Here is a 25,211-nt window from a genome sequence, read left to right as displayed (position 1 = left end):
TTTCAAATCTTAAAAAGAAAGGTTTGACAAACAAAATTAGCTATTTTAACTTAATTTGTGTTCTTTTATCAAGATTTAATTCGTTATTTTTGTAGTTACATATATATTGCTGAATTTCCGCAATCCACCAATCCCTTTTTCACCGCTTTTGCGTAGCAGTTTCAGGAGGGAAAGCTTCCCTAACCCCAACCACGTCTTCCAACTCTTCCGGAGGGATCCCAAGGCGTTCTCTGGCTAGATGAGAGATAGTCTTTCCAGCGTGTACTGGGTCGTCCCCGAGGCCTCCTGTCAGGATTTTTGTCAATTTTGTGTTGATGCTTTGTTTTAAAAATAACAATATCGGATGTTACCATTTCGATTGAATATGAGTATTTTTGTTTTTATTTCACCGAATACTCCATTATTTAGACGACTAGTTTGTAGCTTTAATTGGAGTTGTATAAAGTTACAAGTAGGCTTTCCTTGGGGAACATTTTTGCCAACTTTAATGTCCCCACTGCTGGTTCGTGACCACAGTGCGTTCCGATTTACGTGCGTTTTCGAATTACGTCGCCACGGTGAGTGCATCACCACTCAATAGCTTATACTTCCGCTAGATGTCAGCAAATCCCTATCTTTTCGTATTTCGGCTGCACTATGTGGTAGCGCTACGACGCCAACGTTCCCAATTTCCTACACAGTCGAGCCAATGGAGTGAAAGGGGTTATGTCTTTGTCCAAAATAACGTCTTAAAACCAAGCACAAGCGTAAATACCAGCGTTGGCCATGGGCCAGTGTGGTATCACTTCGTCAAAGACCGTGTTGGTCTTTCTGAACCTCATATTTTGGGTAAGTTTGTGGATTTATTGTGTTGTTGCGAGTTGGTCGTGCGTCATGGGGTAGCGTTTAGCGAGCTAGCCGGCTAGCTAGCTACTAAATATTGTTTGTGTTGGAACTTTGTGGCGAGTTTAGCTCTTAGGCGAACAGCATTGTTTTCTCTGCAGGCGGCCTTTGTGTAACCAAGAACCTATAAGATTGAGAGGAGTGTAACTTCTCGGTTAGCAGTCGAACTTGAAGCAAACCGGGGTTGTGTTATCGGATTTTTAAACGATTAAATACATTGGTCTACACCCAAAAGAACCAAGAAAACATATGACACACTACAATTAAGTCGGGGGTGGGGTTGACTGAGAAAATAATTTATTTCATCACTTCACCTGAGGAGGTTAAAAAAAGTGCATTTGTTTCTGATGCATAATTAATAAAAACAAACTAACACATATCGGCAATATTTCGTCGAATCACACCATAATTTTATTAATAGTGAAATTAATAATTGTAGTGTACACGTGTGACACAAACACGCAAGCGGAGATTAAAAAAAAACTTGAATACATTAAGAATAAATACATTAAAAATAGTTAACTGTTGGATGGGCTTCACTGATTTCTGAAGGGGCTTTTGCATCCTCTAAGTCAGTGTAACGCCGTCTCTGGCTCAATATAACATGAATGTAGGTTAGGGTTGAAATATACATAATTATCATCGTGCCGTAGTCTATAATGTACTGTATATGCTAATGCATAAGGATAATCATAATTACTTGTGAATGAATGCGTAACTAAGTCGCAAATAGGAATATATAAAAAACAGTAACAGTAAGTATAGCCATTTCAATGCTATACTCCTGATGTAATTCAAAACGATGACATGCAGAACATGAACTAGGAAGTTGTGTGTATTTTGGCATTTTATGGAGCCGGAATCCTGTACAGAAGGATATTATTTTATGGCGTCAACATTTACTCAGTAAACCCAAAAGGATGTGAGCTTTTACATGATGATAATGCTGTTTCATATGTTCATTGGTATACGGCCTGATATACATAAGCTCCTCCCGCCCCCAAATCTTTAAGAGACTGTTTGTGTGTAACACACACCACATGAAGATAAGACCATTAACAGTGTTCATCAATTTTAATATAGTCTACTAAATGACCTTGAGGTGAATTCTCAAACGGATGATAAAAGGAATATTTTTTTTATGTGTTCCTCACTGACAGGCGGCCGCCGGCATCCTCTGCTATGCCGGCGCATACGTGTTCATCACATACGATGACTACGACCACTTTTTCGAAGACGTGTACACGCTGATCCCGGCCGTCGTCATCATTGCGGCTGGAGCGCTCCTCTTCATCATCGGCCTCATCGGATGCTGCGCCACCGTGAGAGAGAGCCACTGTGGACTCATGACGGTCAGTACACACTGATATACAAAAGCGCTGCTATGAAAATTAAAAAGGATTATATTATATATATTAACAACCGAACAAGATTATCGCACGTACAAGCATGAGCAAAACAGCTAAACACATAAAGAATGACAGGAGCAAGTCTTGAATGCAAAAGACAACATGTAGTTTCAGTTTTAATTAATTGCTGATCGTTTCTTTACAGTTTGTCATCATTCTGCTGGTGGTTTTCATGACCGAAGTAGCCGTTGTGGTTCTGGGATATATTTACAGAGCAAAGGTGAGAATGCTGTACACAAGTAGCTGTTTTCTTCTGTCTGCGCAAACCGGCATTTGAATGTGTTTGAATTTTGAATGACTCATGTCGTTACCGTTGCCAGGTTGAAGACGACGTGAATAGTTCCATCCATGAAGTATATAACGAGTACAACGGCACCAACAGCAATGCACAGAGCCGTGCCATTGACTACCTTCAGAGACAGGTGAGGACGCACAACAAAAGGTGGGAACATGCGGCCACTCTTACTCAGCAACCAAATTTGATTTTGCAGCTCCAGTGCTGCGGCATTCGCAATTACTCGGACTGGCAGTACACACGTTGGTTTGACGCATCCAAGAACAACAGCGTGCCTATCAGCTGTTGCAACACAAAAGTCGGTGGACTCTGCACAGGGTCCCTCACTCGTCCTGAAGAACTCTACCAAGAAGTAAATGGAGGGGGGGCTCAGATTTGTTTGAGTGCTGAATTAATCTCTCCATCTGGATCTTTCCTTGTGTATTGTTTGTGTCAAGGGCTGTGAGGCGCTCGTTGTGAAGAAGTTAAAAGAGATTATGATGTACATCATTTGGACTGCGCTGATTTTTGCTGTCATCCAGGTATGTCATTGTATCACATCAGATGACATTGGATTTGTCTACTGTAGCAGTTGTACGTTATTGGGTTCTAAACTAGTAGGGCAGGGGAATTTTTTTTGGGGTGGACGGGGGATAATATTATGATTACTTCAATTGATATTTATTTTATGATTAATATCCATGATTATGTGTTGATTTCCAAGTTTAGTATTTAAACAACTACCAAAACTATACTTTAAATTTCCTTAAAAGAAGAACCAGAAAATAAATTGGCAACAAAGTAAACTAATAGTATATTTAAATAGCAGTAAAAAAACAAATGGACCGTTTCAGCTGTGCGTACCGTGGCCTCTTGGGGGCAGTGTGGCGCTATTCATGCCCGGAGTGCCCTTTTGTAGATAAGCGTAGCAGAAAGTTGCAATTGAGCTTCATTTATAGAACATGTATTTTCCGAATTAGGATGAGTATATGCCTTTGAGTATTGTTATATGTGTTCATACTGTATGTGTTCATACTTGAATAAATGAACATTCATTTCAACAATTGGAAATGACAATACTGGTCCACGGCTGAGATTTTGCCTTATAAGATGTGCAATCGTTTGTGAACACATCCTTGAGGTACCAATTGAGGTCCTTTAACTCGGTTATCTATTTCAAGGAAAACATTCACAAATAGTGGGTCAGTGATTATTTGGCTGATTTTAGTTTTGTGTTAAATAATTATGCGCACATTCTTTCAACGAGGACACAAAACATACCATCTGCAGATTTTGTATTTGCATCATATTGTGTAGAATTACTTAATGAAATGTCCAGTGAAAGTGTCATGATGATGAGATGTGCAACAAATGCAATAGAAACACATTTTCCTCTTTTCCGTCCCTACCAGATTCTGGGGATGTTGTCGGCATGTGTCGTGCTGTGTCGCAGAAGAAGCGATCCCGCCTACCAGCTCCTCATCACAGGAGGCACCTATGCTTAAGTATCACCTGCTCAGACGCATTGGTGAATACATTACCACACAAACATTAAGACACTGAAGCTGCATTTTTTTTTTCTTCCCCCGCATAGTTGTCCAACTTCTTCCAATGGTAGCTGAGAATGTATGATTACACTTTTAGACGCAAACCAAACTGTACTGTATGGAAGATGTGCACAGGGTGATTTCCTCTTTAATTTGCACAATGTGTAAATGACCGGTAGACCACATTATGAAACGTTGCAGTGAATTTCAGCATGAACACGAAGTAATAGTAACGTCTCCGTTTTCCAATCCTCATCTTCGTATGTAAGTTACCTTTTCCATATGTAACGCATATATATCTTTCGCTTGTGTTCGCTTGAGTGTAGTTCGATTTTGTCCCTGCTGACCACCAGAGGCAGTGCCCAACAGCATGGAATGTCCATAGTTTTAGATTTTTTTTTTTTCCATTTTGTAGCGACTGACTCCTAAGATTGTAATTAAATTGTAAAGGAGTGTAGTGACTTGGGTTATTGCATTATGGTTTCAGAAATTCCAGAGACACGAGTAGCTGATGCTGTTGGCTTTTATAGAAGGGCAGCTGGTATTTTTACAAGACAGGTCAGGACACTTCTCATTAGGAAGGCCCTGCTAAATTAAATACACTATGAATATGGTATTATTTAAGATTTTAATACATGTGAGAAATAAAAACTACATTATTCACATATAATTACTGACAAGTCCGAGTTCCATTGTCTCAACTCATTCTTTGGCAAGGTAAGAGCCTGGAACCAGCCCTGTTTGGCCATCGCGCTGCACCATCCACCAGCCGTCTTCACCCTGATTCATGACGAGCACGGCGTCCCCAACAAACATGGAGAGCTCATCGTCTCTCTAAAGAAAAATAAACCACCTTCAGCAGTGACCTTTTCCATATTCAGTGGAACAAATCAGTGAAAGTAGAGCAAAGAACAGACCTGGGCCACGTACTCATACACTGCCTTGTACTGCTCACCCTGGTGGGAGCTGTGAATCTTTGGGATGGCGGTATAGACGTCTTCATAGTCCCCTGTGGAGTTAGTCGAGTCAATTAAAAGGACTAAATGTGCAGCCTATTCAGGAAAAGTGCGCCTTTATTCTTCTAAGACTGTGGGTAGAAATTATGTCATTGCAAGCAGAGAAGTAGGAAATGTCCTTCAGAGCACAAAATACCGGTAGTTGTCGCGCACCATATTTCTGCTGTTCATTTTTGCGGTCTCACTTTATCGTGGATTTTAAAATGGTTGCTTCTACCCAGAGATGTCAGTCATGCCCACAGAATGAAGGTCAATCCGGACAGGGCGTAAGTTAAGGGGGTTAAAAAGGGGGGGTAACTCGAGTCATACTTACGACAGGACACCTGCAATAATTGCTCCAAAGAGTACTATTTACAATACATGTACATGTATTCAGTTCGTGGATGACTGTCACTCTGTCAGTTTCAGAAATTCTGTCTGCCTTCTTTGCCATGATTTTGGATTTCTTCACGAGATTCCTGCTACTGCATATGGTCAATTGCAGGTGTTTCTCGGAACAAATGAGGCTAGATGTGCACGAGCGTGCTAGCTTAGAACAGGCGGTATTTATCAACACGTTACTCACAGGTGTGAGTACAACAGGTGTCCGTGTGGTTTGTAAAAAAAAAAAAAAAAAAAATTTTTGTACTTGCACGCCCTCTTAAGTTTAAATTGAAATTGTACAATTGAGATTCAGTTTTTCGATGCAATGATTCCAATTAAACAACACACATTAAATTTATGGAGTTCAACTTGCGTTTTGAAAGCAATTATTCAAGATTAACAATTCAAATACATGATTCCAGTTTCTTATTGGCACATATTTCATTCAGCCCCTGCCTTACCTGTACTGTCTGCACCAGGATCTTTGTGAATGCTCATACTGGAGCCTGCCAAAGAGTTCCCTTGGAGGAGATTTGAAAACCTACAAATGAGAACAGTACAATCTTAACAATTGTTTTCGGCTGCGTGATTGCGTATCCAAATTTGTTGTTCCGACTTTTTCATGACTCCGCCTACAAGTCCTGTGCTTCCATTTCGGACCTCTGTGCCATCCTTTTCGTAGTAATTTTGGTATTTAATGGGAGCTGGAGAGGAGGACAAGAGTAACTGAATGATATCCTGATCCACACAATGAGTGCATGTCAGAGATAACATGAAAATATTCTCCCGTGTCATATTCAAATCCGGAGGGCTGCCTACCGGGACGGCTGGAGCCGGTGCCTTTAATCCCCACAAAGCAGTTCATGTCAGCGATAATGTCACACTTTTCCAGAATCTTCCTCACACCTTCATAGCACTGTAAGCAGAAGACATTCTAAATAGCATTCCGTTTTCAAACATGAGCTGAAGACGGAATACTTTGGATGTATGACGGCTCACTTCGTCGGCTTTCACGCATTGCATGGACAAGTGGTTACAATGCACCCACAACCCGTTCCTCAGAGCACTCAGGCGCTCCGCTTCCTGCTGCTGAAACATCTGAAAGACGACATGATTGGGAAATTAACTTTTTACAACACTGACTTTGGGTGATTCAAGTGCAATCAAAATGACCAATCTGGCCTTTTAGGACCTTGCTGGAGCACCACGTGAAAATCTCCGATTGATTGTATTATAAATGTTTGACCTTATATTTAAAGAACATTTTGTGCCAACATAGGAAGTTTCCAGAGTGGTGACTCGCTTTATTGTCTTATCATAGGAAGTGTTGCACATCCTCATTGAGAAAACAAGCAACGGGTATTACCGCTCTTGGTTTAAGGTTGTGCTCTTTTTAACCGGGTGTACATTCCTCTCTTGGGAATGGACTGAGACCGTGTTATGTGTCATGAGTTACCTCACATGTGTTGCTATGTGTTAATTCCCACTCTTGACGGAGCTGGTCCAGCTGCTCGATGTTGGATTTGTACTGCCTCTCTATGGGGTAGAAGATTTATTAGAAGATTAAGCACACAGATGTAAAACTCTGAATTTGCATTTGTCATAATGGCTTCACGGAATGGAGGTTATTCTATGTCACAATGGCATCGAATTTGAATAGATAGTTGTGACATCCTCAATAAAAGGGAAGTAGTTGCAGCACACAAACTCCTTACCCGCCTCCTCTGCAGCTTCCCTGCATTGTTTGGATTTGTTGCTCAGCTGAAAAAAAAAAAATCAACAAGGGTCATTTTCGGGTACGAACAAATTTGAAGAACATCTAATGACACAAATGACATTCATCATGTAACTCTATGACTGACAAACACATTGTTACCTTGTCGATTTGTTTCGGTGTGGCTGTGGAAGTGTTGCTCATCTTTTCCGCCGTTTGCTCGACCTCGTCCGCCTCCCTGCAGCGTTGTTCGTAGTGTCTTGCGGACTGTGACGGACATAGAGACACGTGAAACAATAGCAAGATAAGTGTACGACTGAACCAACTGTACGGTTGGCTCAAAATACGACCAAACAACCGTACAACCGCCACCTACTCCAAACAATACAAAGTGTATCAGAAATGTTCCAGGACTGGCATCACAAAAGTTGGTGAGATGGGCATTGTGGCAAGACAACCCGTCACTGTTTGACCATGGCAACACGCCTGCTAACAATGCCCTGTGCATCTGACAATTCCTGCCGCCTTACTCATCCTACAGCTAATCATGGAACAAAACCAAAAAAACCCAACGTGGTATAACTGACCACCCTTTGTTCTTTGTCAGATACATCAAAGCCAGCCTTATACTTGCAAACCAGTCAAATAGCCTTTCCACTAACCAATATTGTTGCCTTCATGTCAGGTGATCTGCACTGACTTACGGTACTTTTACTGCATTAAAACTTAAATTGATTTTTTCACAGGACAAGTTGACCTTACATCTATTGTTTTCTTGTAGAAGGACACTTTGCCCTTCTGGACCTTCTCCATGACGAGTTCAACCTGAGGAGGAAGGACAACCAAATGTCAACTATAAAATAGAAAAAAAAATAAAATGCCTCCCTCCAGCTGCCCATGCCCCAAAAGAACCTTTTTTCTCTGATCTTTCTGCTTCTCTCTGAACTGCTCGATCCTTTTCGCCTCCTCCTTTAAAAGGCCAGACAGCTGCATGTGCAAGTTGCCTATCATTTCCATTTCTGCAAGGGGAAAAAAACAAAAGCAAACAAGGCTTGACTTATGGATGTGTAAAAAAAAAAACCAAAACAAAACATACAACTATCTTCTTCTTACGCGTTTTCATTTCATCAATAGACGTTCTCAGCGTGCTGTGGAAACAAACGCATGCTTAGAGGATGTGACATCATCAATGTTTTAACACATTTTCTGCAGTGCATGCCCACACACATCACCCACCAGATTTCATAGAAACCTCCAACCTTGCGTGAGATGGCGACGAGTTCTTTGCCATATTTCTCCTCTGCAGATGCCCTGTGACAGACACGATGACCACAATGCGGAGTCAAGCTGACATCACATTCAATCACCTTGCGCACGCCACCAGTTGACAGCCTAGGCCCACCTCATTTTGAACAGATCCTCAATGTCTTTGCACGTACGCCGACCGTCGTTTAGTCTCTGGATGATGGCCTCGTAGCCAGCGTGACTAATGAAGTTGCCTCCCTGGAAGACCATAGACCGCATTAGGCATCCTCTTTCAGTTTGCTCATGCATTTTTTTCCCCCCATTTCTGTAAGTCTATTACATTTATGAAATATATAATTGGATCAACGTGGAGGACACTTTGCTTGATAAAACATTTATTTTGCAGTAAATTTACCACGCATAATATACAGTTTATTCAATGGGGACGCAAATGGTACTGATTCATTGAAATGGCCCTTACATTCACTTTCACATCTCTAGTTTTAAGTTTTTCTGTAGCAAGATGTGATTACAACTTGAGTTTTCTCCATCCGTGGGGCGCATTTTTGACAACTTAATCACCATGTTAGTGAATAGCTTGAATTCACCAATAGAAGACATTCCCACAAGAAACATTTACATTAACCCAAATTATGTTGTATGTATTTTATTATTCATCTCATGGACAAGACAGAAACCAATGTTTACGTCGGTAGCTTAGTAACATTTTTCATTTTTAAACCCGGGAAATGCTTTTTTTTTTTCTTTCTTTCAAATGATGTAGCCTTAATTAACAAAGAATACAACATTGAACCAAGTGTTTAGCTCACCTCTCATAGGTACTTCCAAGAATGTAATGTAAAATGTAAAAAAAGAATATAACAATTCCTTTGGACATTTGTCAGTGCTACATATCTGTATAGAAAGCCATGAACAGAGCTGCATAATAAAGAGAACTAACATTCATGACCGGATTACATCAGTTTTGAAAAGCAGGTTTCGGAATTCTCTTTTCACTGCATCTTGTATGCTGCTGGTGGTAAAATAAACAGTGCAGAGGCTATCATTACACTTAATATAAAAGCGTGACCAACTAACTCCACAGTCAACCTGAGCCTCAAACCCATAACAACAAAATTTAAAAAATAATCTAAATCATGGCACATGCTCACCCAAAAGGCATCCTTAAACTCTAACTCCATGCTGAGTGGTTCCCTCTCTGGAGATACTTTTCACCTTTTTAATGTGCCTCTGAAGTGAACACCAGCGGGTTTGACAGGCGGCTGCTCGACACGAGTGAAACGGTCCAGGAAACGAGCCGTCGCTGAGCACTGCCGCTCGTTTGTGTGAAAAGAGGAAGAGTGTCAGCGGGCAGCAAACACAAGTAGACTGCCACTTCGCTTTTTCACACGCCTGCGATAACCAATGAGCCGGTCAGCGTGTTGCTAGTTTAGAAAGTTCCTCAGCAGTCTTGTGCTGCTTGAAGTAAATACAAATTCAGATTGAAATTGGGGTCAAATGACAAAATGCTGATTTTAAAGTTATAATTCATCATGTGACAAGTGCAGATGTCTGCCATAGTCCGTCACTTCACTGTTCATGAAAATATCTTGGTTTTGCAAGACTTCGGCCTCTGAGATCTGCCCGTCTCCATCCTGGTCCATCTCTTTAATGAGGTGAAGAGCCTGATGATGACGAGTACGAGAAATGAACACTCTGTCATCAAGCAAATGGAGGCAAACAAAACTTCACATTCAAGTCAAGTCTTACTTCTTCCTGAGCGGCGCCGTAGCCGTTGGGCGCAATCCAGCGGAGTTGCTCCTCTCGATTTAACTTGCCGTCCTTGTCTTGATCGTACAAGTCCTTGAAGCGCACGGTCTCCTCAACCTCCCACTGCGAAGGGGCATCCTCTTTAAAAGACAGGGAGAAAATTTGACAGGATTTTCAAAGGGGCGTCAAAAGTTCATGTCGATGTGTACTAATTAAATCAAGAGTTAGATTTTTCATCATTCAACCCAACTACAGTTCCAATTTGAGAGCGTGTTAAAGGGAACCACAGTTTACGTTACCCCGTGAAGCTATTGTAGAAGTGAACAGTAGTATATTTGAAGTTTGTTTTTTTTTTTTAAATCAAAATGTACTAACCTTCACGTCGAACTTCACCGATAAATTCCTTTAGACTGATCAGTCCGTCTTGATCCAAGTCATAGTCACTCAGCACATCCTCAATTGCAAAATCCTGTAGTAAGATGAATGGGAGAATCTAAAATGCGGAGAACATTGCCTGTCCACCCATTTCGTAGTTTAAAACACACCACACATTGTAATTATATTCAGACACTTTTTTTAAACACATTCTAAATATATTCAACCCCCCCCCCAAAAAAAAAAACGTTTGACATTAAACATTCACGCAAGCACAAGGTAGAAAAAGCTCTACTTTGATCTTACAGCCATGTGGTCCATTTCAGACGGGTGAGTGAAGGCCAAGAACTCTGTTACATTGAGGCCGGGTGTACCATCCAGGTCAGCGAAATTGAAGCGCCTCCTCTCCTTCAGGTGGAGCTGACAGGAGGATAAGATGACTTTTCAGTGTTTTAATTTTTCACACTGCCATAAGGATGTCGGTGCACGTACATGTCGCAGAGACTCTTGCTCAGGATCATCCAGGATGGTACTTTCATCAAAATTAAACAGCTGGCCATGAGCGGCCATGTTGTACTCCTCCCATGATACTACACCGTCTTTGTCTGTGTCAAATTCAGCAAAGCGCTCCTCTGCGTCTTCCAGGGCATATTTTCGATACACATGCTGAATCCATAGAGCAATCTCCTCTATGAAGAAACGGCTATCAATTACTTAGTCACCTTTACTTCTTTTCCAAGTGTTACAGTCCACACAATGTTACCTGCACTTAGGTGTTTGTCAGCATTTTTGTCAATCTTCTTTACAATTTCCAACATCATCTTTCTCTGCTCTTCTGGACTGAGTTTCTTTAACTCCTCAGGGTCCTACAAAGGCATCACATTAGAGCTGAGAGTCACAAGGTGATCAAGATAAAAAGAAAATACAGGAATGGTGTTTCAAAACCTTCTCCCCCAGCAGGACATTCATGTCATGCTCGGAATGTAGCTGGTGTCCTAAATGGTCTTCGTGTTTGTGAGAGCTTAGTACCAACACAAACTGAAGGGCAAGCAATACAACTGCCGTCACGGTAGAGGGCTCCATCTCTGGGGAGATATAGAAATCGGTCGGATCGTCACAAGTCAATGTTAGGATACTCATTGATCATTTATTAAAATTTTGATTCAATTCTGATGTTTTATCAATTAATCTACAGTGTCACCCTGCACATTCACGAAAGTAGTTTGCCTAATGACTATTTTAAAATGTATCCTCATACTAATGCCCTATGTAAAACTATCGGTTTGGCACCATCTTGGGGCCAACAAACTACGTTAAAGTGATGGGAGTCACTTCATTTAGTCAGTCGATCGTTTCCTTTCACCACTTCACTGCTTGGTTTGCCACTACAATTGTACAGCATTTCCGATTGCTTAAGTGGTGAGATAGCACTTTAATCCCCTTCCCTCAAGTGGCAGCGTTTCTATAGCTCACTTGCTTGTAGGATTTAGTTATTACCATTTATTCTAACATTTAGCCGCGCTTCTGCCATTTGTTATATTCATACACGTTCTACTTCTTTGTATTTCTGGACGCCATGTGGTACCATGATGCCTCTCACAGGTCAGTTTCGGTACTACCTCAGATCGTTGCGTAGTGTAAGATGAGTTCACCTGGAATTCGCGAGTATACCACACACAAACACACACTTGTAAACACTCACTTGCCCCCCCGTTAAGTTAAGATGTTAAACTTTGATAGATGTGGACACAGTATTCTGCTTTAACCTGAGTTCAAGTGTGGATGATGAGTGACAATACGCAAAACGACGTGCAAACAGACAGAACGGCAGAACCTGAGTCAAAATATCAGAACGTATCCGTAATGCGAAATAACGACCAACTAGTCGAATTGTGTAACGTAGACTTTGTCGAGTGAATATTTGCAGTTACCGTGAAAAGTTGTCAAAAATGTTGCCGGGGTTAGCTTAGAGTGGGCCTGAGACAGACGCATTTCCGGTTAGACGTTTCACAGTAAAACTTTTGCTTTTCTATGTACTGTAGTTACTGCACATGAACAAAAAGATTTAGTGCTTTTTCAAAGCATAACAATACTTTTTTTTTTTTATTATTGCCGAGAAAAAAAATGGTCGTATATTTGTTTGAAACAATGACCCATGGTAAAACGTCGCTCAAACACGCGTAGACGTCGTAGTTGTGGTCACAAACGTACGTTTCAAGTCTTGCAAGATATTTATCACTTGTAATTCGCTTGCGGTCTCGTGTTTATTAACCACATGAGACAAAACTAACTTACTTCGAAACACTTCCATTGGGACAGCATTGTCGAGGCTACAGTGGTATTAAAAACTTGAGCAAAGAATGGAGATAATCGTAAGTATGAGAGAATTGATGAGACTTGAGTAAACCTATTTTTCACAATTTATCTCACTTGACATAACATCTTTTTTTTTAGGAAGTCATTCTGAAATGATGTCCCGAATTAAGGGAATTCTGTGTCTTCTAATGACGTAAATGCCGATTTCCTATTGTATCCAGAACGTCGCACCATGATAGTACCTTTATTTTGAAAGTAAATTAATTTTCTCACGTTCAGCGAAATGCCCGCTCAATCTTTATGGTTGCCATGGTAGAGACGTGCAGTCCCGCCCCTCATAAACAAGTCCCGCTTGTGACCCGAATTATTCTGCACTCGATTGGATATCAAACATGTCGCTCTCACGTTCGAGTAATGTGATTGGACCGCATGCCGTCTATCCAAAACTTCGCAATGTCAACTAACTTCCGTTTCTTGGTAGCTTAAACTCGCTGTCATGTAACATGGTTTCCCATCCACTCTAACAACTGGACACATTTCAACGACTGGCTTCAAATTTATCACCGACCAAGCGTTGGACATAGCGCGACTCGATGAACAAAGACGGTCGCCACGACGGACGACGGCGCGGCGCGGGGCAGCACCGTCTGGGACCGAGAGTCGGCCACGGAGGTGACGGGAGGGAAAGGTCTGGCAGCAACAGCTCGGGGTCGTCACATGGAGGAGGCAAAAATAAAAACGCGTCCATTAATGCGCTCAAGGTAACCGGAATCTAATTTCGTTCATTTTCTGTTGAAATTGAGGACCTAGTGGTCGCCTCCGACGTCTTTGTTTGGCGCATAGCTGGATTAAAGCTGCTGCTAGCTAGCAGCCGCGATAAAACGCATTTTTGGGATGCCCTTACATTCAAGTGGGTGTGGCGCTACCAGTTCTCCTGTGATCTTTTTTGACACCATGGTTAGCGGTCACATGTGTCTGTGCTATGGAAATGACTAAGAGGAACGATGCTAATGTGAAACTGAATGGTGACTAGTTACAACAAACTCCTCGTGTATCTAAATTCAAATGAGTGATGGTGTACAGTGAGTGGACGATTTGCATGTCGAAACTGGTTTGCAATGATACAGTCGTGATGCTACTAGTGATAAAACGGGATTAAGCGCTGGTTCGGTTCACAATAGGTACAGCATCAAAACAAAATGTAAATGCAAATTAGTCTCAACGGCAACAAATTCAATGTCCACGCCTTAAATCTTTTCACGTTAAGGAAGTGTAATAGTTTGTTTTCTTTATGGTAAACTATTGATAAAATCTGTCTATCTAGGTATCCAGATAGCTACATAGATATCTAGCTACGCACACACACACACACACACACACGACCAGTTAATGTCTCGAAATTTTGTCCTGCCCAAACGAAAAAATTGTGTACGTTTTTTTTCAGAACAGTCGCTAAATGTCGGAAAAACATTGCTAAATTGGCAACACTGCAGACACCAGTGGCAGCTCTCACGACCTCGCTTGTACTGGTCTCCATATGTGTTCACATAAAATAAAAGCATAATTTTCAAAATAAAAGCATCACATATTTTACATTTTACTGTACTTTGACTTCATGGTCTCTCTGAGGGCCAAGCAGAGTCTGTGGGAGGACAAAATGTGGCCTTGTACTTTGCCCAGTTCTGGGCTTGAGTGTGAGGCTGTTTTAATTCCTTTCCCACACCTAATATGCTCTGTGTTTGTCAGCACCTGCAATTGATTACTATCATCATAAAAATATCAACCGCCACCATGGGCCACATACAAGTGTGTGTGTGTGTGTGTGTGTGTGTGTGTGTGTGTGTGTGTGTGTGTGTGGGAGGGGGGGGCCGTGCGATTTTGAGTTTTGACCCCCCCAAAAAAAATCAATGGCTTTATCTCTTGAACTTTTTACATAAAATGAAACAGTGATATGTCAACATGCAAACTGCACTTCTTCAGCACTAAACTAGACACTATAAAATAAATGAATTACACCTATTAAAATGAAGCCTACCAATCAAAATTAAGCTTATTTTTTCTTTAACAAATTGCAGCCTTTACCAGTTGATATAAATTGTACTACATTGCAATGTCGATTTGTATTCGATTAATTAAACACAGGAGGGTCTGTGCTGATATTTAGGACCTCGTGGCTGTTCTAACCACCTCTGACACAGCCTTTAAAATATAAATATTTAAGATGCAAAAATAGCTAATCCTAAAGTAGCATTTTGCATGCAGTTAAACCATGAAGGCTTGCACTTTTTTTTAATCCCCCATAAGACTATGACTCATCATATGCGGAGTCCAATCAGATTGTGGGCATCACTTTTATGTTGCTAATATGAATATGTGGTTACACTCACACGCTGTCCCCTCGCCTGCAGCTACACTCTCATCACTAGCAGCACAGGTTGGGGGCGGGGGGGGGCGGTGGGCTGTGTGCATGACTGCGCAGAGTGGCGGCAGGAGGAGAGTGCGAGGAAGAGAGAGTGTGTGGGGTGGGGGGCTTCCAAGTGGAGCACAGAAGCTGCAAATGTAACAAGCGGCACGCAGTGCTGAGCTGATGGACAGCAGCAGCCAGTTTGGGCCTAACTCCCCAGTCTTCTCGGAGACAAGTTGAACTATCGGGGCAAGTTGCAATGACGTTGTGGGGCGAGCACCGGGAGTCTATTTTCGTCCCCCTGTCAAATGGTCTTGGCCTGTAGCACAAGTGGCGCTGCTGGTGAGGGGGAAGAGGGCGCCTGAAGTGGGCAGCAACAGCATGTCAGGGCTGGACGAGGACCAAGAAGCGGCTTCTGCACTCCTCTTCTATTCTGTATGTATTTCATGTTTTACTTTCCTCCTAAGGGGCTCGCTCCTGTTTTGTTGCTTGCCGGGACCGAAAGGGAAACCTTACACTTGCTCCTCACAAACCACCGGCTTGGAAAGTGGTTCTTGTTTCCGGTGCACAGCGAAGGAGTCTGCGCCCTTTTCCAGTTTAGTTCAGGAGACCGGCGATGCTCTGCTAATTAGCTGGCTTATAGCGTTGTGTTGTCTATTAGCGGCGAGCGGGCAAGGGATTCTCCTGTATTTGTGTTCAAGGCTCGGAGTGTCATCTTATTTCTGTGTTCTTATCTCTCAGAAGAATAAAGCGCTTAGACCACTTGCCATGAAGAATTTTTGCGCACCAAAAGTAGGTCAGCTGGGTATCTCCCTGGGGAACATTAAATAGTATCAGGACCAATGCACTGTGCATGTTGGCACTGCATAATGTGACACCCACACAAGCTATTCTACCTTGATGAATAACTCTTGAAGCGATTCTTCTGCAGAATTTTGCTTTCGAAAGCCATCGACAATTTATTGTTGTGTTGCTTTGGAATGGACATCTTTTCTTTCTGCTGACAAGAATAACCACGGATGTACATTTGCGCCAATGGGTTGTTCTGTGACTAATTAGTAAGACAATGTTTCAGGTTGAACAAAGGCAGAAGGAAAAAAAAAATGCACCCGATGGTCGTTTTCAACTTTCCCTGCTTCACAACAGTTATTAATTAAAGCTGAGGAAGTAGAGGCCATTATATGGAGCGAGACTCCAATGAATGAAAGACTAAAGACATGAATACCAGAATCAAGCAGTCTCTTTAACAACTGAGCACGTTGAGTTGTTTTTATCATATTGTTGACTTCATATCAAATGCAAAGCGCATTTGTTCTCTCATTTCAACACTTTAACACGCCAGAGAGAATTCACTGCCAGATTTTATTTCACAGCCGGTCTTGTGGTGCAAAGGATAACAATGTGATGTGGGACTTTTTATTTTGCTGTGGTTTGAGCATCCACGCTCACTGATGCATACTCGATGTGTAGGTCAGCCATGCTGCACGTTGGCCGCAAAGCGCATTGGTTCCATCCTCGAGCTGTTTCTTGTCACAGACTTGTTTCTGCTTAATGCGCTCGCTTCGTGGCTCATTTGACTCCAGGCTAGCGCTCACCGATATGTTGCATCATTGTCACAGTGCAATATATTGCACAGCTCTATGGCATGAAGTCAAACATGTGCATCCCATTGCTGGTTGTGTCCAGTTCCAGAATAATTCCTCGTTGCCTGTAAAGCTGGATATTTTCAAGTCTGCAGCGTGCCCTTTTGCAGACGTTCACACCAAAGCACACCGCGTTTTAGCACTGTATGAAATGGGTAACCATAGCAACAACATCCTTACGTCACACTGCCAAACTCGAAGCAACACACACCAGCCGCTTCATTCAAATAGACTACTGAGATCCAACACAAGATCTATAGAACTATACTGGAGCAAAGAATGCATCCAATAAAAAATGTCACAGCAGGTGAATGGGTGCAAGACACTATATGTGACTTTCTTGCACACAAGTGCAGGAAAGTGTCACATTATGCTCGGCTCATATACAGTAGGCCAGACCTTCTGCATCTTTTTGATTTCAAATACTTGAAGACGCACATCTCAATTGAATGGATAGTTTTATTTGAGAGAGAGCGGTGTTTTTCTTAAGATGCTTGTTCCTTCAGCATTTTGAAGCATATTGGGGATGACGGCTCGAAGGGTGCGATGCGTCATGACTGGAAAGTCAATGTCTTGCAAATGTGATGAAAAGGCTTGTAAGTCTTGTGCAAAAAGTATATATTTATGTTTGATAGTAAAGCTCAACTAAGAGTGACAAAAAAACCCACATTGAAGCCTCTTTGTTTTGATTTTTAAATTGCTTTCTATGTGCTAAACCGCAGCTTGTTGTGATGTGAGTCGAGTCCACCTCCATCAACTTCAAGTCTGTCATATTTATATGCTCGACAATCAAAACAAAAAATTGGGCTTGTATCTTGAGAAATTCATAAATTGGGTCACTCGTAGCTCAAGGCACCATTGTACGTGACATGTATATTGTAGTGAAACTCTCCTTATCGTCAGTCCGACTGCTGTCCACCGTCTTGTACCAGATCCTGTATGAGGTGAAATATTGACGTTCTGTATCCTCTTACAGGCATCTTTCCAGCGCTCCAACAGTCATGATAAAGTACGAAAGATCGTCGCCGAAGAGGGTCGCGCTGCTCGGAACCTGATTGCGTGGAGTGTCCCACTGGAGAGTAAAGAAGAGGAAGGTCAGTGCTTCGCAAGCCAAATTTATGTTTCTGCATTAAGAGGCCACCTTAACACTTTTTTTCACGAAATTATTCACACAAGGAGCCACTCTGTTCACTCTGTTTTCCCACTCGCACCCCTCCCACACTCATTCAGTGCAGTTCTATCAGTTTGTTGTTTTCTTCCCGTTTTTAGCCCGTTTATTGCATCTGACTGTGATGGTTATAATTACTCTCCTCTCTCGCCACAAAATGAGTGACTTTTAGTTAGTACAGTAGAATATGTTTGTGCTATCTCCAAGTCAAAGAATTTTGACTTTTTTTGAAAAGTTTAAAAATTGGTGGAACTGTCAGGAAGCACGATTGTACAATGGATCATCTTAAGTTAAAAAAAAGATGGATTTTAGAAAAAATAATCCTCTTAAGCCATATAAAACGTTGAATTCAAAACAGCCATGCACGACATCCCACAAGACTTGACTGACACTTTGCTGACTGCTATGAATACTAAAATTGTACTTGAAAAATGCATTTATATAAGTTTCACATGGTGACAGTTTCCCGTAGGGCAAAACGTGAACATTGTGAACTCTGGGAGGACCAATGTCATGCATTTTCTGTCTCTGATATTCTGCTATATACTTGTAAATGGGCTTTCATTTGTTATGCTTGATGACACACACTGTCCGTTGGGATACATTTCTAATTGGATCAGTCGTTTTATAAGGATGGTTTCCATTTTCTCCGTGCAGCAAAGTCCAAAAGTCACACCACTGGCAGCTCAAGAGCCCAAAGGACTCATTCTGGGCAGCAAAGGAATAAGAAACAGGTGAGTGTTGGGTCTATCTCCACCAGAGGGCACCAGATACATATTTTAATTACTTTTTACACTTTGTTCTTTGAACGCTTAATAAGCATTTTACATAAAGTTGGATAAAAAACGTTCACTACACACTTCTGTTCACATGCTTTTTTAATGCTATTTTATAAAGAGTCCAAGATAAATTATTTAAAACTTTTTCCAACATTGATATTAATTTTTTTAAAAAGTAAATAAACAAATGCAACGAATGTCACTCTTATAACTGGGGATGTGTTGTTGTTGTTTGATTTCAGAATACTGGTGTGGAGAGTAAAAGCACAGCTGGCACCTTGTTGGAAAAGGGGACAGAGAAAAGCCCTACAAAAGCCCGGCAGCCTCGCAAAGTGGACCTACGAGCACGCTACTGGGCCTTTCTCTTTGACAACTTGCGACGTGCAGTGGATGAGATCTACGTCACGTGCGAGTCCGATCAAAGTGTTGTAGAATGCAAGGTCAGCACATTTGAAAAAACAAATACTATGCAACAGAACTTCATAAACTCAAATCTACATTTCGTGGCTGTGGGCTCATGATCTTTTTTTTTTTTTTTTTCGTTGATGAGAACACTAGAGGGAGGCATTGGCATCTAAATAGAGGCCACATTCTTCTTGAGTTCTGCTTTTTGTCAGAGGCCCACACTGCTGAGAGAATTATCACAGGGCTCGCCCTTGGCAGCCTGCTCGGAATATTGATGACAGACTGTGTGTTTCTTGGGCATCTTACTTCCTGAAAATATTGTTATTCTCTTGACTGTTGAATATTGCTATACGTTCAACCTGACTTTGGAGCTGATTTTGTGAGTTTTGTTTTTGTGCTATATTTTGAATAGTTGATTCGCGCTTCTTGCCTTGTATTGAATCATCTGCCAGGCTGCATTATGCCGAGCATGGTTCTGGTAATTGTCCGTGGTCAGGACTGTAGCCTTGATCCATGTGGTGTGATCACTATATCGCGTTTTTTTTTTTTTTTTACTTCAAACTCCGCTCATCTCACAACACACTAATGCTTTGTAATGGCTCTAGAACAGGGTGCTGTTCATAACCCCCATCCCACCCAGTTTGGGCTCAGTGGAAATTGATAGATGATGGAGTCATCCTGAATGAGAGTGCTCTGACAGCCCCCCACCTACAATCCCCCAGTGGAGTTGTGGGCTGTTCTCACACAAACAGCTCAACAAGCTCCTTCCTAATAGCATCAAAGCCATAAAAACAGCCTTCATCTTGGATAGAGATTGTATTATTGCTGCTCAAATTACACTGATTGAAATGGTTGTCCGAACCTAGAGAGTGATGCATTTGTGCTGAATTAGAGTAACTCGCAGTTATTTGTTCTTTTTGTTCCCCGGAAATGTTTTTTTTTCTGGACATTACTACACAACGCAGTCAAGATTACACATCACAGTTTACATAGTTTCAGATCTTTCAATTTGGATGGTAACATTTTACATTCAGACATTGTTTGTTACGTGCACCTACCAGGCAATTTATTATTTACATTTATGCAATCTATAATAACCTTTACAACTGTTTTTTGAGATATTTAGCAAAGTGATAAAAAAGTGTGTGTGTGTGTGTGTGTGTGTGTGTGTGTGTGTGTGTGTGCGTGTGTACATTTTTTGCGTGTGTCATGTTATGACATGGACTACAAGTGTAGTACTTAATACTTTGGTTGCAGTGTCAATAAAACTGGGACTTATTTTAATAAATGTAAACATTTCGATACATCTCGTAGAAATTCATTTGATTATGCAGTAGCACCTCTTAATGTTGTGCCAGTGAGTGTATATTTTTCCAAATTCATTCTCTAAATGAAGCCCCCAAAAAATCAAAATGATCCATTTGTTTTGTGTGTCTATATGGACCACTGGCTTTTACTGACCGGCCTAATGGCAAGGCCTCTCGGAGGTTAAACATGTTGTCATTCGTTGTGAAATGTTATGTGAGGGTTGTATTTAGGTAAGTGTGCCTGTTAACATGCTAAAAGCCACTTTACGATGCCTCCATTCGCTTTGGACTTTGTCCGTCAGAGGACCGGCTCGGCCGTCATTACCAAATGAGCGGCGAGCTACAGAGGGGGTCTTTGTTAACCAGCTCCAATCATCGGAGCTGCTGCTGGACGCTGGACGCATCTTTCACTGGCCTGACTTGTCTATTAACTAAAAGCACTGTGAAGCTTTACTCTCAATTACCACTCCCTTCACGATCTCCATCCATCAGTTGTCTGCTTTCATTAGAGCTTGCGGAGGGTTGGTTGTGGCCATGGTGGGGGGTAGCTCCCAACAGCCCAACACCTCTGGGACATCTAAAAAAAACAAGTGCGGATAAGAGGGATTCCCTATCAACAATGTACCTGCTCTGTTTTGCTTCAAAGCGTTTTGCGCACATGAACTTGCTGACCTTTCCTGCAACTTTCCTCTGTTCAGGTTTCAATTGTCCTCGTAATTTAAAAAAAAAAAAAAAAAAAAGACTATATTTTAATGGACTAGCATATCCGCGATATGAATGTTCTCAACTCCTGTTTCCATGTCATTGTTGTATTGAGAGGAATATCGACCTGTCTATCAAGCCACTATCAGTATCCATCATCAGCCGATTCATCTGGTTGTTGTCACCAGTTAGTGCATTTTTTTTTCCACTTCAAGGTTAATACCGCACAATCAATCAATTACTGACTGAGCAATTAACTGATTGATTATAAGGCCCAGTGCTTGTATTTTTTTCACCTTTTGCTGTCATTTTGCATTTCTTTTTTTCTCAGGAAGTGTTGATGATGTTGGACAACTACGTGCGGGATTTCAAAGCCCTCATCGACTGGATTCAGCTCCAGGAGAAGCTAGAGAAAACCGATGCCCAGAACAGGTGATCTCTTTTGTCTTTTGCCCTCATTCATTTCCTGTTTGTTTACTGTCACCCCCTTCAGCCTCCCTTTTCAAGGTCGAACTGTGACCACAAAGTGCTGTTGTCTGCTCATTGGCTTTCAGGCACCAACAAAGGATCAATGGTCCTGGCTCCATTTCAAAAAGATCCACACGTTTATTTTCTCTTTATCACAGAAACCATTTCATTGTCTGTATCCACTTGGACATATAAATCTTAAGTTGTCAAAGTTTATACTGTACCTGAATAGCTTTTTGAATATTTATTCATGTTGTCTCGCTACCACTGCTTTTAATTTACAGGCCTACGTCTTTAGCCTGGGAATTACGTAAGATGTCACCAGGACGTCACGTGGTGCCTAATGCCTCTGCAGACAGAATGGTTTCCTCCCCGGGTGCACGTCGGGCCCTAAATTTTGGGTAAATCTTTTATCTCTTTGTTCCACTGTGCGTTGCCAAAATGTAGTGCCCACATTACTGGACCTTTACTGTGAAATATTTGTGTTAATAATACACTCCCATCATAACTTCCATCTGCACAAACAAAAAATTAATATGCACCAATATTAATTTGACAAAGATAGTTGTACTCTGCTTTAACACTCCGATTGGTATTATTAGTACAACGGTATGTTTATTTGCTGTCGGGGCAAAATGTGTACATGGCTTTTAGTTTGTTATTAATTTGTTGTATATTGTGTATGTCTTATCCAGTGGACCTCCACCCGCACTGGCCGCAGCCCGGCTATCTCTTACGGGCCCCAGTTGGGCAGACAGAGTGAAATGTACGCAGTCTGCTCCAAGTTCTACTCAGCTGATGACTTCTTCTGTCGAAAAGCCAAGTAAGACATCTTTCCACTGCACAAACCCGGAACAAAGCATGAAAATGGGACAAAACAATGAACTGTTTTGTACAAAGGTAAAAAAGATTCTGAAGGCTGGGAAACTGTCCAACGAGGTCGTGCGGCCAAGCCTCGCTCTGCCACCATGATTGCCAAGGTCAGTCCGGTGTTGGCCACTCACGTCACCCCAAAGCAGGACAGCACCAAGAACCGGTCACTTGTGCCGCCACAAGAAGAGCATCCCATCTGTCCCCAGTGCCCCACTCATGTGGACGCAACCCAGGTGGACTCAGAGAAGAAAGTCCCAACATTCCAGGATCCCCCAGAGAAGGATAAACATCCAGTCAGTGGGGATACTGTGGAGGTACTTTGGTCCACTACATCGCCTTTAGAGAGCGATATCGATTATTCACAATGAGAATAGAAATATGAGAGGGTTTTACCAATCACATGATTTTTGTTTTGGGCTCATGATGTTCAGAAACACATAGCTTTCAATAGATTGCTTTCAGTGGCTTTAAATCCGCTTTCACCCAAGAAATTCACAATTAACACACAAGTCGCTTATTCATCATTTGGTTTTAAAATCCATTTCTTATCCATCTACAAATTTGGATCAGAATTGGGTCTTGAGGGCATGTCAGTAGCAAGATTCCCTGCATGATTTGTGTTTTTGTTACTGCTCTGGTAAAATGCATGTTTTTAATGGAGCTTGCATCTGCCTGTGTATGTCTGTTTGTGACTGTCGGCGCAGCCCCCAGCAGAGAATGCACAAGACTCGGGGCACTCGGGTGTCGACGCACCCCGCGACGACGCGCCTCCCCCTATAGCTGATATCACCCCTTCCCAAGCCCCAGAGCCCACCTTGTGTTCAGCTGCAGCCCCACCAGCAGACATGACCATATCAGTCCCACCCCCTGCCCTCGCCCACTCTGCATCCTTAGAGCGACCTCAGACGGATGGGCTCGGCGGACCCTTGGCCTTGGGGGACAGTGTGGCTGAGGGGGGTGCGTTGCAGGGCATGGCCACATCTGCTCCACAACAGGCTGAGACTCCCATGGACGCGGTGAAACTGGAGAGTGTGCTGGACCCCACAGAGCTTTCCACTGTGAGTGCTGAGAGATGGAGGAGCAGAGGGAGGGGTGGGCCTGGGTTTAGTACGAGGGGAGTCTACGAAGGTCTCATGGGTGTTTCACCGCCTAAACAAAGTCGATCTGAAGCAGCCCCCTGACCAAATGTGTCGGCAAGACTACATAGCTGTGTGTAATGTTGTGTTAGCACCATTCACTGAAGAATAGCTGTGAATAGATGTTTTTGTTTTGTTTTGTAGATAGTGGTCTGTTCACCAAAAATATTTGTTCTGTGGATCTGGTCTAATGTCCGCAAGTTTAACAAACATGTAAAAGGGTAGTACTGCAACTTAACACTAAATTCAACACAAAATTCAGTGTTGTTATTAACCATTACCATCAATTCACAGTGGTTCTCATTTAAGGTAGACTACTCATTTTAATGATCAATTTCTGTTCTTGGGGCGGCCACGTTCATATTTGCTTCATATTCAGACCCACTTTTTAATGCCCATTTGCTTGACCCCATATAAAAGCCAAGTAGTTTGCCGATTCCACCATCTCTTCATCCTCACGGTAAATGTGCTCTGCATGACAGTGGAATGCTTCCTCACTTGTGATTTTTGTGACCACCCCGTGATTCAAAATGTGATGAGATTGATATGGGCTTTCTTTGTTACGAATCCCCTACCAATAGATACATTTAGCCTGGCAGCAAGTATTTTTAATTGTCAAATTCTTTTATATCTGTCATACTGTGTATGATGACACCTGCACCATGTGTCCAGCCTCAGTCCATGGCAGAGGTCTTGGCTAAGAAAGAAGAGCTTGCCGATCGACTAGAGAAGGCTAATGAAGAAGCGATTGCCAGTGCCATCGCAGAAGAAGAGCAGCTGACCAGAGAGATTCAAGCAGAGAACAATGATCTTGAGACCGACAACGAAAATGACTTCCCGGTTAGACAAATGAGCAAATTTCAATCCCTAAAGAGCGTACTTAGTTTCTCTGAACTGTTTTCTTGATTTCTTTCACACCCTTACAGGCTGGCATGGCTAATGGAGGATGTGGGCCCAATATGGAGTGGAGTGAAATGTTGGCAGACTATGATGGTATGGATTTCCATGTGTCAGCTCAGCTGTAAATTGGTTGAAAATGTATTACACCAGGGGTCCCCAACCTTTTTTGCCCCACGGACCGGTTTATGTCAGACAATATTTTCAGGGACCGGCATTTAAGGTGTGGCGGAAATAATACAACAAAATAATATGGTATGAGCTGCATGAAAACTGTGGTGTTTTCGAAATATAATAATAAACACAAGGAGCGTCTAATCTGGCCGCAACGCTATGGCAATGTTTAATGCCTTCAAAATACGATACAACGCAAATTCAAAGTGCATGAAAATGACGACTCACCACAGCACCGAGCTTGATTTTCTGCAACCAGACGGTCCCATCTCGGGGTAATAGGAGAGACAGACACCTCAAGTGTGTGGTTTATGTCCAGTCTACTTCGTAATTTTGTTTTCGTC

At 42.1% G+C, this 25,211-nt stretch overlaps 4 protein-coding genes across 8 annotated transcripts in view; 2 read left to right on the top strand and 2 right to left on the bottom strand.

The window, feature by feature from the left end:
- The first annotated feature begins 652 nt into the window (after positions 1-652).
- Positions 653-4,777, top strand: tspan3a (tetraspanin 3a). The gene is made up of 7 exons (XM_019895352.1): positions 653-828; positions 2,043-2,234; positions 2,437-2,511; positions 2,612-2,713; positions 2,783-2,938; positions 3,024-3,107; positions 3,978-4,777. Exons 1-7 carry the CDS (start codon positions 766-768, stop codon positions 4,068-4,070), a joined length of 765 nt encoding a protein of 254 aa, XP_019750911.1. The 5' UTR covers positions 653-765; the 3' UTR covers positions 4,071-4,777.
- On the bottom strand, positions 4,517-9,732 carry pstpip1a (proline-serine-threonine phosphatase interacting protein 1a). 2 transcript variants are annotated; one of them, XM_019895322.1, is made up of 15 exons: positions 9,623-9,732; positions 8,608-8,708; positions 8,442-8,516; positions 8,319-8,353; positions 8,118-8,224; positions 7,968-8,030; positions 7,368-7,472; positions 7,207-7,252; positions 6,948-7,027; positions 6,491-6,589; positions 6,311-6,407; positions 6,108-6,195; positions 5,953-6,032; positions 5,030-5,121; positions 4,517-4,946 (listed from the first exon to the last, which is right to left on the bottom strand). In XM_019895322.1, the coding sequence occupies exons 1-15, from the start codon at positions 9,650-9,652 to the stop codon at positions 4,815-4,817; spliced, it is 1,230 nt and encodes a 409-aa protein (XP_019750881.1). In that variant the 5' UTR covers positions 9,653-9,732; the 3' UTR covers positions 4,517-4,814. The 2 variants fall into 2 exon arrangements, with proteins under 2 accessions (XP_019750881.1, XP_019750889.1); XM_019895330.1 differs by lacking the exons at positions 8,319-8,353; positions 9,623-9,732.
- rcn2 (reticulocalbin 2) lies at positions 9,097-12,621 on the bottom strand. Its single transcript, XM_019895342.1, has 8 exons — positions 12,527-12,621; positions 11,541-11,680; positions 11,359-11,461; positions 11,088-11,284; positions 10,902-11,015; positions 10,596-10,689; positions 10,221-10,360; positions 9,097-10,135 (listed from the first exon to the last, which is right to left on the bottom strand). The coding sequence occupies exons 1-8, from the start codon at positions 12,585-12,587 to the stop codon at positions 9,992-9,994; spliced, it is 993 nt and encodes a 330-aa protein (XP_019750901.1). The 5' UTR covers positions 12,588-12,621; the 3' UTR covers positions 9,097-9,991.
- A 724-nt stretch (positions 12,622-13,345) lies between these two features.
- The window catches only part of LOC109531157 (S phase cyclin A-associated protein in the endoplasmic reticulum-like), a 22,612-nt gene continuing 10,746 nt past the window's right edge, over positions 13,346-25,211 (top strand). Inside the window, exons 1-11 of one of the 4 annotated variants that reach the window (XM_019895284.1) lie at positions 13,346-13,672; positions 17,935-18,052; positions 18,784-18,860; positions 19,148-19,345; positions 21,651-21,751; positions 22,072-22,188; positions 22,483-22,610; positions 22,688-22,974; positions 23,365-23,718; positions 24,469-24,636; positions 24,723-24,789. In XM_019895284.1, coding sequence (XP_019750843.1) covers positions 13,505-13,672; positions 17,935-18,052; positions 18,784-18,860; positions 19,148-19,345; positions 21,651-21,751; positions 22,072-22,188; positions 22,483-22,610; positions 22,688-22,974; positions 23,365-23,718; positions 24,469-24,636; positions 24,723-24,789 — 1,783 coding nt within the window. In that variant the 5' untranslated portion in view covers positions 13,346-13,504. Of the gene's footprint in view, positions 13,673-15,436; positions 15,751-17,934; positions 18,053-18,783; positions 18,861-19,147; positions 19,346-21,650; positions 21,752-22,071; positions 22,189-22,482; positions 22,611-22,687; positions 22,975-23,364; positions 23,719-24,468; positions 24,637-24,722; positions 24,790-25,211 lie in introns of those variants that run through there. The other 3 variants (XM_019895292.1, XM_019895300.1, XM_019895309.1) reach the window with 3 other exon arrangements.

Source organism: Hippocampus comes, unplaced genomic scaffold (genome assembly GCF_001891065.2).
Source record: "Hippocampus comes isolate QL1 unplaced genomic scaffold, H_comes_QL1_v1.1 scaffold570, whole genome shotgun sequence".
Taxonomy (NCBI): domain Eukaryota; kingdom Metazoa; phylum Chordata; class Actinopteri; order Syngnathiformes; family Syngnathidae; genus Hippocampus; species Hippocampus comes.
Note: the sequence above shows the minus strand (reverse complement) of the source record. Positions and strands in the feature narration are given on the sequence as shown.

What these genes read in the sequence shown, in the direction of transcription:
- pstpip1a (XM_019895322.1), bottom strand. Translation starts at nt 9,652, where the DNA reads ATGGAGTTAGAGTTTAAGGATGCCTTTTGG. An exon ending in CACCGGCTCCAGCCGTCCCG is followed by an intron (nt 6,196 to 6,310) that starts GTAGGCAGCCCT and finishes CCTCCTCTCCAG; the next exon opens with CTCCCATTAAATACCAAAAT. An exon ending in TCCTGGTGCAGACAGTACAG is followed by an intron (nt 5,122 to 5,952) that starts GTAAGGCAGGGG and finishes CTAACTCCACAG; the next exon opens with GGGACTATGAAGACGTCTAT.
- tspan3a (XM_019895352.1), top strand. Translation starts at nt 766, where the DNA reads ATGGGCCAGTGTGGTATCACTTCGTCAAAGACCGTGTTGGTCTTTCTG. An exon ending in TTCTGAACCTCATATTTTGG is followed by an intron (nt 829 to 2,042) that starts GTAAGTTTGTGG and finishes CCTCACTGACAG; the next exon opens with GCGGCCGCCGGCATCCTCTG. An exon ending in GCCACTGTGGACTCATGACG is followed by an intron (nt 2,235 to 2,436) that starts GTCAGTACACAC and finishes GTTTCTTTACAG; the next exon opens with TTTGTCATCATTCTGCTGGT.
- rcn2 (XM_019895342.1), bottom strand. Translation starts at nt 12,587, where the DNA reads ATGCGTCTGTCTCAGGCCCACTCTAAGCTAACCCCGGCAACATTTTTG. An exon ending in ATGTCCTGCTGGGGGAGAAG is followed by an intron (nt 11,462 to 11,540) that starts GTTTTGAAACAC and finishes ATGCCTTTGTAG; the next exon opens with GACCCTGAGGAGTTAAAGAA. An exon ending in TGACAAACACCTAAGTGCAG is followed by an intron (nt 11,285 to 11,358) that starts GTAACATTGTGT and finishes GTTTCTTCATAG; the next exon opens with AGGAGATTGCTCTATGGATT.